The sequence below is a fragment of the Ciconia boyciana genome, chromosome 2 (assembly GCF_034638445.1).
Source record: "Ciconia boyciana chromosome 2, ASM3463844v1, whole genome shotgun sequence".
Taxonomy (NCBI): Eukaryota; Metazoa; Chordata; class Aves; order Ciconiiformes; family Ciconiidae; genus Ciconia; species Ciconia boyciana.
In genome coordinates, this window is record NC_132935.1 from 94,850,095 (window position 1) to 94,863,844 (window position 13,750).

The 13,750-nt window shown below is 42.2% G+C and overlaps 2 protein-coding genes across 10 annotated transcripts in view; one reads left to right on the forward strand and one right to left on the reverse strand.

The window, feature by feature from the left end:
* LYRM4 (LYR motif containing 4) overlaps positions 1-2,930 on the reverse strand; it is a 93,759-nt gene extending 90,829 nt beyond the window's left edge. For all 7 annotated transcript variants that reach the window (XR_012041037.1, XR_012041034.1, XR_012041033.1 and 4 more), the window contains exon 1: positions 2,796-2,930. Coding sequence is in view for 2 of the 7 variants with exons in the window: in XM_072853242.1 (XP_072709343.1) it covers positions 2,796-2,881 (86 nt within the window). In the remaining 5 variants the exon portion in view is untranslated. The remainder of the gene's footprint in view (positions 1-2,795) is intronic.
* Positions 2,931-2,934: 4 nt separating this feature from the next.
* Positions 2,935-13,750, forward strand: part of FARS2 (phenylalanyl-tRNA synthetase 2, mitochondrial) — a 251,353-nt gene continuing 240,537 nt past the window's right edge. For 2 of the 3 annotated variants that reach the window (XM_072853238.1, XM_072853240.1), the window contains exons 1-3: positions 2,935-3,067; positions 9,073-9,139; positions 9,707-9,793. The gene's annotated coding sequence lies outside the window, so the exon portion shown is untranslated. Of the gene's footprint in view, positions 3,068-9,072; positions 9,140-9,664; positions 9,794-13,750 lie in introns of all 3 variants that reach the window. The other variant, XM_072853239.1, reaches the window with a different exon arrangement.

Sequence of the window (13,750 nt, forward strand, 5' to 3'; positions counted from 1 at the left end):
ATCTCTTAAATCAATTTAGTTAAGACTGTAATCTGACATATTATAAAACACCAGAGGATCTACTTTTTATCAACCAAGCAGAAGAAAACAGTACGCTCATTAAGAACCACCTTTTTGACTCAAAACCTAACATCTCCCCTCTTCGCATATTGATCTTCCTCCAGTACAAATCACTCTTCCTTCCTCAGACCGTCTGCATGGGTAATAGGGCAGAAGGGCAGACAGGAAATTACTTACAGTCTACTAAATTCTCTCTCCCTGCTGTTAAAACCTGGCCTACACATCTGGGCCTCCAAACACTCCATAATGTTTACTGCAGGACTCTGGAGATGCTCCTGTATGTTGTTATTCTGAAGGCTGTCAGTGGTGACCTCAGTTACTTTAAGACATGAATGTTATTCTTCATAGTTACGGCACGAAAAGTTCTTTTGGGTAGTAGAAGAAAATTGGGTACTACCAGATAACATATAGAATATATTTACTAGGAAAGTCACAAAACAAAAATATTGACTTTTCCATCACAATCTATATGCACACATTTAAGAGAAAAAGCACAGCAAGCAAATAAGGAGACAATAACCAGCTCATCATACTCCAGAGATATACTTACAAACATGCACTGTTTGCAATAATAACATATTCTGAAATTCTCTAACTGAAATAATGAATCAGTAAGATTAATCTTTAATACTTTCTACCTTGCTACAAGTTGGTTCTTTACAAAGTCATTAGGTTTACTCCAGGGTATTACCATATCACATTACAGCAGCCCTGAGGACACGGCAGGACTGCTTATCTTGGCACGGAAGAAGCTAGCAGGGTGTCCATTTTAGCTATGGGTGCGGCATAAACAGCAAGGCAGAATTGTTGTTGTGGTCCCAGCAGATCTCTACATATAATAGCTGCTGATTGTTTCTTGCTAGAAACTGCTATTGCTTTTAGTGCTCACAAATGTGTATACACCGCAAGATTTTATACAGTTGCTGATTTTATAGTATCTAAGGACAGGCCCATCAAAAACTGAGATCTTTCCTTTAACGAAAGGGAAAACTTGCACCGTGATATGGTATCAAAAAATCAGATATCCAAGGTAAACACATATCTTATGATTTCTATCCTTTAAAAGCTGCTAGTATAAAAACACTAAAGAAACAGAATGGAAAGTTTTACATTGTGTTAAGCAGAAAACTCATTGGTGCACCTACTGTTGTATGGTAGTTAGCCTTGCCTTTGAGCTGCATGCCAGAATTTCCATATAGCCAAGACCCCCCCAGGTACATACTTCATTTTTGAGTGATCTGGAGAGGGGTGCTGGGCTCTGGGTATGGTTTATAGAGAAGAGATGACAACAATTTCCCAAGTCCTCTGTGCTCCATCAGCAAGGGGCTGGGCAGAGGGGGGTCCACATGTGGTCTGTGAGGCTGGTGCCACCAATTACTGGTACAACCACTGTGAGGTGGTGCTGGCTTGCTTCCTCCCACTACTGTGGACTCAGCTTCCTCACTGACCACCCCCCAGGCACAAACCCATTGCTGAAAACATGCGGTGGCCCACATGGGAGCTACATTCAACTGTTCACCAACTGCACATCTCATGGGCGTCAAGCCATCCCCATTACATACAACCCTCTCCTTGTTAGCCAGAATAATGGCAAGCTAGGATACTCAGGACAGCGAAGAGCAGAGGCAAGACTTGGTAGCAGGGGAACTAAAGGAAGAGGAGGGGAACATGATGCACAGACATGCTGCTGTGTGGAGTTAGCAATGAAGGTTTATTAGCTCCAGCTCAGTTTCAGCCCCACAGCCTTTCTTCTCAGGGCACTCCCTCACACATGAGGTCTGACAAATACTTATGCCCTGAAGAGTGCAGAGCTCACCATAGTTATGCAAGTTCAAAGGCTTCTGTTTCCAGTTCTTGCCAGGCTGGAGATGATTCACAGCAAAGGTCACTCACGTGTCTCTGCCTGTGGTCCAACTGAGCGGTAAAATGAATAAACTACCAGTGGGTAATACAATTTTGCCAGTGCTGGTGGGGAGCACCCCCTCTCAATGCAGCAGATATCTAATAGAGACCAGGCCTATGCCTGTAGCACGCAGGCAGGCATACCCTTTGCCAAAAAACGGTGCACATCTTTCACCAACAGCCAGAGAAGGCAGCCAGCCAGGCAGCATGGCATTCTGTGTGGCGGGACAAGCGAACCCTGCTCCCTCATCGCACACAGCATCCTGAGCTTGGGCACAGCACATGGTGCCGGGGTTTGGCAGGGAAGCCAGCCTCCTCCAGCACAACCAGGGCTGCAACCTGGCCCTGGCTCTCCCCTGTGAGAAGGGCAGCATCCAGACCAGACACGAGCTTTTTCAGGCTGGGACAGTATCTGTCCTGTCCCTTCCTCCTACAACAGGGAGGGCCCATAACCTGGTGCTTTTGAGGCAGCCCGGGGCCAGGCACAGGAAGAAGCACAGGGGCCGGGGGCTGACCCTCCCCTGCGCCCCGAGTCGGGCCCCGGCCCCAGCCCCGGCCCAGGCCCAGGTCCAGGCAGGTGGCCGCGGCAGCCCGCTCTCACTCCCGCCCCCAGGGCACGGCTCGGCCTGGGCGGCCGCCTGCTCCTCCGCGGGGTCCCCCGAGGTCACAGCTCCCCTGCACCCGCCAAACCGAGCCCCTCACGCGGCCCCTGCCCAGCCCCAAACAACGCCGGCATTCCCCCCGCTCCCGTTACCCCCACACCTTCGCAGGGAGAAGCGGGGCCGGGGCCGCTGCCCGCCTGGAGCCCGTCCCCGCCCGTCCCGGCAGCGCACCTGTAGTTGTAGCCGCCGAAGCGCTGGCTCTCCCGCAGCAGGGCTCGGTACAACCGCAGCACCTGGGCCCGGCTGGACGCTGCCATGTTGCCGACACCAGGCGGGTCCTCCCGCGGCGAGGCCCCTTTCCCCGCCTGCAGCGCCCGGGGCCGCGCCGGCCCCCGGAGCCGCCTCCCGACACCCGCGGCGGCCTCTCTGCGCGCCTCCGCGGCGGGCAGGCAGGGGCGAGGGCAGCCGCGGCGGCGACAGGAGCGGGAGCGCACGGCCTGGCGGTGAGTGGCGGCGCGGCCCGCGGAGCGGAGGGGCAGCGGCCGCGGCTCGGCCTGGGACCAGCGCGAGGCCCGGGGCGGGGCCGCGGCCTGATCGCCGCGGGGGGAAAGGCTCTTCCCCGGCTGAGGCAGCCCTGAGGGGCGGCGGGCGGCGTTTCCGCGCGGAGGGCTCAGGGCCGGTCCCAGGCCCCCGCCGGGTCGGCCCTGTCCGGCGCCGCGGGTGTGGTAGCTCCGCCGCGAGGGTACTGCTCAAGCCTCGGCCTGCCCTGAAGCGCCAGCGGCGCGGCCGCTTCCCCGCGGGGCTCCTGTCGAGCTCCGTCAGCGCGGCTGTGAGCGGCCCGAGCGCTGGCAGGGCGGGGGGAAGGCCCAAGCGATGGGGAAGGGAAAGCCGGCGCTCAAATAAACTGATCGGTGATAGTAGCGTGGTTGTGGGCACCCATACTTGTTTTGTTGGTGTGTTGCATAGGGAGGTGAAGGCTGGCAGGGTGGGATTGGTATAGGGTCTGGGAACGAGCCCCAGGTGATGTGTGTTTGGTGATTGCATCGAAATCGCTATATAAGTTTGCAGTGAATGGTTACCTGTGCTAGTATACCAGGGCCTGATGTGCTACAGTGATGTGTGAGTTGTTCCTCTCTCAGTAGCCTGCTTTAAGTTGAATCCTGTTATTTAAACTAACTTGGCCTGTGTAGTTGTAGGTCAGGTACTGTTTAAGTTAAGTAGTGAGAGTCTCTGGAGGAGGCTAGTAAGGATTTTCTGCCTCTGTGCTTTTATTTTCAATGTGAAAATCTCAATTTACTTATTATTTTTCTTAGTTTTTCCACAGCCCTGAGAAATGACCACATGGGCTTTATCAGTGCTATATTTTAAGGTTCCCCATTTGCGCAGGTTTTCAGAAAGTGACTAACTGTGTTGAATTCTGGGTGACTTTAACACACAGGCCCATGTGTGTTGAAACTAGTCTTGAAGAGGGCAGTACCCAGGTGGGAATCAGTGTACACAATACCTATGTATAGTACGGTCCACAGAACAACAGGTCACCTAAACCATTTAAAAAGTAGGTTCTGCCAGTTTATTTGCTAAATCTTGGTCTTTATTCTTTTCTGCTGTGAGGCTGGGGCTCTCTTTCTACTTGAGCACTTTTTTATTGTTTATACCAAAATCTGTTGCTGGAAACAGCACACACCTAGCATCCTCATCTGCTGAAAGTTTTGCTGCAGCAGAATAAACTTGACTTTGTAACTTACAGGTGTGATGCCCCAACTGTATTTAATACTGATTTTTAAACATTATCAATAATATGATTTATTTATAATCATTACAGGTTTTCTATTTTCTCCATGGTATGTTTTGTATATAGTAGATGTTTATATACATTCTACATGTCTCTGGCAAAAATGCTTCTATTGCTGCTACTAATTGAACTCATATTTTATTGTATACGCACTTTGAGTATTATTATTTGTGTCAGTTGTACATCTGATGCAATTTACGGTTTACTGCATAGAACTAAAATAGTTCCATGCTTCTGGGTGTAAATAGTATAGACATACAGATTTATCTCAAATTCATCTTTACAAGTATGCTATGTTTTAGCAGCCCTTTTAGGCTTCTGGAAACAGGTTTTCCATATGTAGCAATTTTCTTGGATGTTCTCTATATCAAAACCAAAACTAGAAACGTTAGAGGAAATGTTGCATTTTTGTAGAAAAACATAAGCAGCTGAGACACTGTGATAAGCATCATGCTTTTGAGGCCTTCCCATGTAAGTTACACAAAACAATGTGTTTTGGGCTAGCTTTTGGGATTCAGGAAACCCAAACAGAAAAATGTAAAGCAAGTATGCTCTTTAGTTGCCTATGGGACCAAATTCTCCTTGTAGTCCAAGCCATGTCGTTGATGCAGATTCCCATGCTAGAACTGGAGTCTGTCTGAGGTGCTGGTGCACCCCCATCTTTGCAGCTGCTGGTGGCTGGGGTGCTTAATACGTGTTAAAGCAGAACTCTTGATTTGTGTCTGCAGATTTATCATCTTCCCTGAAAGCAGCAGTGGCACCCCTGCCCTTTGTTTTGGTTGTGGGCTTCAGACAGCTTAAAAGATACTGGTCCATCATGTACAGAGCAAAATCTAGCTTTGAGAGTTCAGCAAAGTTATGTGAAATCATTCTATAGATGAGTGTGGCAGTTATTCCATCTAATTTTACAACAGCCCTCTTTGTTATTGTGAGAAATAAAGTTTTCATGCTACGGTCTTCAGCTCTAAAAGATAAGAGAGTAATTGGGAAGAAAGCAAAACACATTAAGTAAATTTTGTTTACAAGAACACTATTGATTTAATATTTGTGAAGTAATTATAAATTATTTTGAAATAGCCTCCAGTGCTAATCCTGTTCCTGAATCTCCCTGACAGTTTCTGTGATTTTTTTTAATTTAAAAAATTTTTTTAAGATAACCATGTTTTTCTCTTAAAGAAGCATGGAAATCTCATATGTTTAGAATAAGCAATAAGTATGTGCAATGTACTATCAAATGCAAAGTAAACATACCGAAGGAAAAAAGACTTTCCTCTTGTCTCCCTTTCCTCGCTTAACCTTTATTACACTCAAGGAGGGAAGAACAATTTTTTGCAGAAACTGGTCATCTTTGTGCAGTTGGATTGGCACTGTTGACTGGAAAAATTAATTATTTTCCTGTGTGTTTTATTATTGCGTTTTCTTGGAAGTAATGGGTTATGGTCTCAGAAGTCCTGTCATTCTGCAGTAAGTGGGCATTGCCTCTGCTGTGACTGGGGTACACGTGTTTCTGCTAGCCTTCTGCATACATGCATCACTGCAAGCCTGCAGAGAATTTGAAGGACAGACACAGCCCAAGTGACCACTATTGTGTCCTGTGACACTGGAGCCTAGGTACAGGGAAGCAGTAATGATCGCTTCATTAACTACCTTCTCATTCTGTAGGGGGAATCCACACCTGAATTTAACCTAGACACCAAGCCAGGACCAATCAAGACATGCGTAGATGATTTTTTTTTTTTACCCCCCAACTTCCCTGGTTTAGAACTCAGTGCTGTTTTATTGTTACATTTTATGGGGATGGGGCTAAAGGTATGTTTTTCTTAATTGCAGTGTTACATATAATCATTGTTGAAGGGGGTTGGTTGGGTGTTCATTTGTACAGAAGTCTTTGCTTTTGGCATTTGGCATTTGGCATCCTCCAGCCTGAGGAAGGAGGGTGGCCTGTGCCTTGTCTTTCTGCATCCCTTGGGATAAATAAGCACTTTGAGAATGATATCAGAGTATCAGTATCTGGAACAGTTACTAGTATTGTAAATCTGTAGCTGCTAAAAAAAAAAACAACGGTATTTGAATTAAGTACCTGCAGAGACTGTGGACTTCTGTGAAAGGAAACAGCTGTTATGTTCTCTGGTACGTTTTGGAGGTTCTGTTGTATGTTGCCGAATTGTTCCTTGCGGTACGCTATTTCAGCTTTATGACATGGCCCTCAGCACTTTAAGAGAGCATGTGCTTTCCTGGTACGCTGCTGTTCGTGTTTGTTATTTTTCTTCGGGGGTCAGAATGATAATGGATTGTCGTGGTATTATCCTCTATTTTAATTATTGTTTTTCAGTTTGTGAAAACGTGCTAACTTTTCCCTGCTGCTGTGGTGTGGTTTCTTTCTCTTCTTCCCTGCTCTTAGGTCTTGATGGACAGTGTCGTGCACAGTGAGATCCTACCCAGTGTAGAGTAAGACCTTTAAAATAAGGACTGTAAATCACGAGAATTTCAGGATTTCAGTCACAAATGTAACAAGCTATAATTTAACCATTCCCTATAGTGAGTAAGATTTCCTCAGTATCAAAAGGAGGCCTTGAATAAGTCTGCTTTTTTAAAAAATATGTATTTATTTGGTTGCTCTATAGAAGAGAACATTTTTAATCAGGAGGAGAAACTTCAGTGTTTCAAATTCAGCTATGCTCTTAAATTATTTGTGCATTTTGGAAAATACTACCTAAGAGTTCAGAGGGAAGAAAAAACTGGGACAAAACTCTTCTCTTGGTCACTTTTTGAGAGTTACTCCATCTCTTTCTAAACTGAATTGTAGAATGTTGTGTATTGTTTAAAGTAAGACTGTAAGAATAGTAATAATAGGGGGGAAAAAACCCCACCCCACCCAGTAGTGGGTTTTCTGTTGTAATACTTGGTCGTGTAAGGGAATACCTGTTTTACCACCACTCCTAAACCTTGGTTCATGATCTCTCGTGCTATGGGCATCACACTGAAAGAAACGCTGAATCTTGTTTTCCTTGTTGGCCTCAGTTTTAATCTTCTAATTCTCTGTGGCCATGTGCAACACAGAGGATTTCATGAGCATCATGTTGTCTGGTAATTATGTATCATGTTAAGCAGCTGGACAGTTCAGCAGTTCTGGGATAACATCTGGATCAATGACATGCAATGTTGATATATACCATATTGACTTTGAAAGATGTTGATAGTGGACATATGTTTGTGAAGTACTTTGAAATGCCTGAAATAAAAATGCTATAAAAGTCCAGAATTAAAAGGATAATTTTGTGTTGCAGCAGTAGGCAAGAGAATAAGTAATAGGGGATTAAAATTATGAATAATGCTTAAATAGTTCAGTGTGTAATAGTTGCATCAAATGCGAATGACACTTCTAACCTTAATGCTGATGAAATCCAAGGTATTTTTCAAGACAAGAACCCAACAAGAAATGAATGTATTTTTGCTGTGCAGTTGGTTGTTATACTGAAATCTTACTGAGAAACCTAATCATGAGATGCGGGAAAGACAGCATTTCTTAAGTGTTCTCACCCATGACTTCATCAATTGAGAAATGCTTTCTTTGCTGCACTTTCCAGTGTTTTATCTAATTTAGTCTTAAACAACTTCCCTTTCTGTGGGAAAAATATTCTACTTTATATTGTATCTTGCTGTTAAGAAATGTTTTCTGACGCTCAGCCTATGCCACTCTCATCCCTAAGTTCATCCCACTCTTACACAGCATGACTCTAAGGGGCATAAATGAAATTCCTCTCCCTCCTCCATGATTTGCACCATCATCGTATTTCTCCACTGCTGTCATCCAGCCAGGCTAACTTGTTTAGTTATTTTGATTTTTATTTTCTTCCTTTTTTAGTGGATATTGAAATTTTTAGCTTAGGAGGCAAACTTCACTGTAAAACAAGGACTGATATTTTGCTTAAGAGCAACTGAGAATCTCTTTGTAGCTACCCCTGTATCTTTTTTGCTGACCTGTGAGTTTCAGTTTGCCAGGTTGGTTACAAATGGTACTGCCAACCTTTTTTGTTAAAGGTCACGGTTACATCTAAGATGTCTTGCTAGAGCATAGTTTGTTCTTCTCTTGAGTTTATTTTTGTCATATATGAATGTGGATCTGAATATGTATAAAAGCATGTGTGAATACATATAAAAGCATGTGCATAGTCATGTGGTGGTGGTAAAGGTGAAGGTCATGCTGTTCATCCCAGATTCTCCATGCTGTGGCACTGGGGATTCGTGCATGGCTAACACAGTGCTGTGGGTTTTTTTTCTGGTTACCCAGTCCCATGTCCCAAGTATGGGAAATCAAAGACAACCTGCTGTTTGGGTGCATCCCGGTTCTTCTCCTGCTCCCTGCGTTGTGGGCATGGGACCTCTTGTCAGACGATATTAGAGGGCTAGCTCCACTCAAGTCACGGGCTATTGCTTAAGTCCTTCCCTGAAAATCCACTTCACTAAGCATTTTCTTATAAATACTTCTTGTGTGATTATTTCCTGGAAGCAATTCCTAGGGCAAAGTATCAGTGGGGGCAGATGCATCATGTTGCTATAAGGTAGAGTGCAGCTGGTGTAAGGAAACATATTATCCAAGGTAAAATAAAAATGGAAAGTTCTTGTATAATATGATGAAAAGCTATTATTGGGGAAAGGTGTGTGACCTCTGAGAATGGAATGTGTGGAAGACTAATATTTTTATTTTTCTTTTAGGGAAAGAAAGGTTAAGCAAAACTGTGGTTTACAATGGATGTGTAAAGCAGCAAGGATTAAGTGGATTGTAAGTAAGCTATCTGTTTAGTTTTCTGACTGTGTGATGAGGGGAGGGGGAATATGATTTTCCACTTGTAATGTTTTTTCATTTTATATGATGCTATGCATCCATATGACTTTTTGTTCCGGTTTTCTTGGACTTTTGGTCCAGAGAAAACCCCAACAGTTTAAATATGAAGCTGAAGCAAAGAAATCTAAAGAGAATATTTCTGGAGCAGAAAGGAAACTATGGAGCAATGTTTTCATTTAAATGAGGAAAACAATATACCTGTATTAATGAATTGTAGTAATGGTAGAATTTAAGATAACTTAATTTTGCATGATCATTGACATTTTTGATGTTTCATCTTGTGTCACTGTCAGTTTTATGTCCCCAGAGCTCTGGCCAGCATTCATGATGGTGCATTAGGGACATATTTCTAAATATGTCATGCTTCTGATGCATTTGTAAGATAAGATGAATTGTCAATATTTCCTTACATGCCTTCACACTTCTAGACAGAACTTTCTTTTTATTTTATTTCTGTTTCAGTTTTTTCTGTCTGGGGTGACTGTGTTGAAATTTGTCTTTCAGCCAGTCCCTGAAGAGAAGAAACAAAGCACTGACTAAAGCTAACGGGCAGAGGAAGCAGAACTGAGGGAAGCTTATTTCTGCTTGTGGGTAAGTAATTACAAATAAATTTAGCTTTCTGAATCTGTCTTTGACACCAGTACTGCCAGCCTTTTTAGGTAGTAACAAGTTTTCAGTCCTTCTCAATTTTAATTAATAATAATAAAAAAATCTTTCTTCATCTTCACCAAATGTTAGACAGGTATGCTAACTAGGTATGCTAACTGTATAACTTTACTTTCCATATAGAATTCATGTGTTTCCTTACTCCTAATACAAAGAAAAAGAAAACAATGAGACTCAAGATATAAAGATAAGTAGATAATAATAATAGGGAGATAGGTAGAAGATGATAATCTTCTGAAGGACAAATTCTATATCTTAATATTGGAGTATGTCCATATCTTTCAATATAATCCCTTTGAAATCTGTCCAACTACATAAGCAGTAAGTTGCTGTTCAGTGTGAGAACAGGTGGCAGAATTAGGTTCTCCTTACTTTACAAACCACTTAAAATTGATGAAAGTTAGAATCCAGCATAGGATGCTCTGGTGAATGAGGAGCGAGCTCAGCGAGATCTTGGGAGAGGCAATAGTTACAGCCTTACAAATCCCACCATTAAGCTTCCAGTCTGTTATGTTCCTGTCCCTGTAGCAGAATAAGCTAAAGGCAATGTGTGTCTGTGTGTCTCTATAAAGTTTTGTCTTAGCTCAAGCTGGGGATGAGGGTGGATTTAGGTGGGCATGCAGACCTATGAAATGGAGCTGCCAGCTTTCCTATAGGGATGGGTTTAGCATTCTGCAAAAAGACAGGAAAGACGAATGGGGGAAGAAATAGTTTGTAGTACCATTCTGGCAAGATTTATGACAGTTCATCTGCCTGGAGTCCTGAATTAAGTATTTCCCTGTTCTAGAATTTCTGTGATTAGCTTTTTCAGATATGCTTTGTAGCCTAGGATCAGTTGTGCCCAAGATCAGGGTTTTTTTTTTTTGTCGTTGGTTTGTTTGACTGCAGTGTCCCCTGACTGCTCTCATTCCAGACCCTGAGCGACAGAGTCTGCTGGGTCAGTGTGGAACTTGATCTTTCAGCATGTTGCAAATTGCAAATCGACAAATGGTTTTAAAGAAAAAAAAAAGAACAATTATTATGTTTTAATTTTGATTCTCAGTATGTAATGGACGTGGCGTTAACTGAAGGTTGTTTTGTCATATGTGACCTTGAGCTATAATAACACCTTATTCTTCATTAATAATAAAGATTTGATTCTTTCATGTTATTGTTTTCTTTTTTTCCCTGACTTGTATAGCTTCTTCCACCCAGTCAATGTGTATATCTTGGCTCAAAATGCAAGATGAGGGGATGTTGCGTTTGTTATCTAAAGGCTGAATGGAGAAATACTTCTGTGTGCCATAGTTTGAGATGTGTATCCTGAGCTCTGTCTACATTTTCTTTCACTGAGGCTTGTTCTGGAGGGAAGTGTGACTTTCAAGTATCTGGTGCTACAGAAGGGTTCTCTGAGATAATTAAAATATATGGCTTTCTCCAGGCCTTCCAAGCAAAGGTTTTCATTGTTCTTTGTGCTGTGCTTTATCTGGAGTAAGTATATCAACATTAGTAAGCCTTATAGGAGATGTTACCTGGTAACATTAAAGATAATAAAGCATGAAACTGCTTGGGGGCCCATTATCCAAGGGTGCTGTGAGCCATGGACCCAAATATATCCTATTTTCTAGCATTAATGACAAAGAAATAATCTAGTCATACTAGTCTTTTTCTTTCTACTATAACACTCTAACTTTTTTTTTATCCTGTGGTAGCAGGACTGAATGGAGACACCATTTAAACTTATATTTTAAGTCATACTTCCCTTGCTTTGCATGCTACAGAATATCATGGAACTAATTCTTCTTTAACAAGTTATAGGAGATGCCAACACTGTAAAGGTAGTAGTGTTCAGACATAATCAAATGCAGTATTACAAGGTAGGTGTGCCTGAATACATCTGAAGTGTCATTGACTAAATTAATCCTAGCCGTAAACTAACAGAACCAGAGCACAGTTGTATCAGGAAATTAGAACAGGATGAAGCAAATCCATTTTAAAATTTGACTTGTATTTATTTGAATAGGCAGAACTTTAAATTGACGGATTTTATTATAAAATTTCTCATGAATATTTCTCAGCAGCATTGTGTATAATTCAGTATCACTTGTTGCAGTTAACGTATTTTTAAGAAAAAAGACTATGCTTTTTTTTACCCTTAGGCTTTAAACATAGCTAATGCATTTCTTTAGCTACAGTTACAGAAAATGTTTCATGATATAAGTAGAATATTTGCAAAGTGGGTTTTCTGTCTTTTGGTAACCCGTATACGTTCATAACTGTACAACATATAAAGTAAAATTTTTAAGCTTGTTAATGAAGGTTGGCTTGGCAGTTAATTCTTGTGAGTCGTCTTGAGTACACTTGTTCTTAAAAGAGCAAAGTAAGTCTTTCATCTTGCAGCCCAGCAATGTGTTGGAAAACTGATGAGGCAGCACGGAGCCTTGATAAAGTCATGTAGGATTTTGAAGAAATACATTATCCATCCACCTGCGGTAAATTTTAGTGCTGGAATCAAGGAAATAACACCAGAGTAGTTAAAAAAATAAATATGTATATATAGTAAATAAGTTTGCTAAAAAGACCAGAGGAAAGGAAACCAAACTGAAAATGTTTAGCAGTGCAATCTTAAATTTTGTTTTACCTTCTGGAATTTGTATTGCTGTGAGACCAACTGTATTGAGACAGATACTGTGATTGTGTGAGACTTGCTGGCAGAGCTGTCTGTATTGTTTGCAAATCCTGCTGTTCGTGTGCATCCGGCATTTTGTGTAGGTTAAATGGGTTGGAATGAACTGTGTCATTTAGAAACTTGTGGTGGGTTGTTTTTTTTCCTTTTACAACATGCCAGTGAATACCACACTCTGTGTAGGCTAGCTGCTTTTTCCTATACTTTTGTTTTATTTTTTTCCTGCTTTATTAGTATTTGCAACCCATGTGATTTGGGATCGAATGTAAATGATGATACAGAGTTTCTCAACAGATTTTGTTTGCTGTAACATAGTATATATTTGCAATTCTAGCCTAAGACTTTGGCTTAATAGTTCTTGAGAGATTAAGGGGTCTTCTGCTTCTAAACCCCATTAACAGTAATGCAACACAACAGCCTAAATCACTAGCACATAAATGGAAGAATAAAAAAAAAAAATCTGGTCATTGATTTCTGTTTCACTCAGTCAACAGAAAAGAGCTTCAGCGATAGGGAATCATACTAAAGCAATAAAAGCTTTTGCATTATGTAAAAAAAAAAGTGTCAGAGTAAATAGAATTTACTTCTTAGTACAACTTGTAGGTCCCATTTACATGTTTCAGAGATAATGGGTCCTTATTAAGGAGAGTGAGCTGACAGCAGTGTTTTAAAGTAGAAGAAAGTCTCTCAAGTGTGGGGTTTTTTTTTTAAAAGCGATATTACTGCCTGGGTAAATTTATAGGAATCAGTTGTATCTTAAACTCATTGTATCTTAAACTATAATAGTCTACGTTATTCTGCAGCTATGTCTGTACTCAGTCAAGAGCTGAGTTTAGAACCATTTCTTACATGTCTAGACCCAGTCAAAAAAACCTGCTAGCATCGTTTTTAATTGGATGCCTACAAGTGGCTCTGCAGATATCTTCTCTGTCAAAGCAGAGCAGAAGAAAGATGGTAGGAATTTCAGTCATCACTTTCTGACACCTCTCTCTTTAGTCTTGGACAGGGGCTGAGTGAGGAGGGGCAAGCATACTGAGAGATCATTTCACATTCCAATTCTGGATTTCAGGGCTCCATGAGGGACGTTTTTGCACTGCATGGGAATAAAATCCTCCTGCTCTGACTCCCTGGTCACAATGTTCCCAGTGGCGTGGCAGAGCCATCCGGGGCTTCTGAGTAGCTACAGCAAAGGAGATCTGAGGTGTGGTAATAAAGGC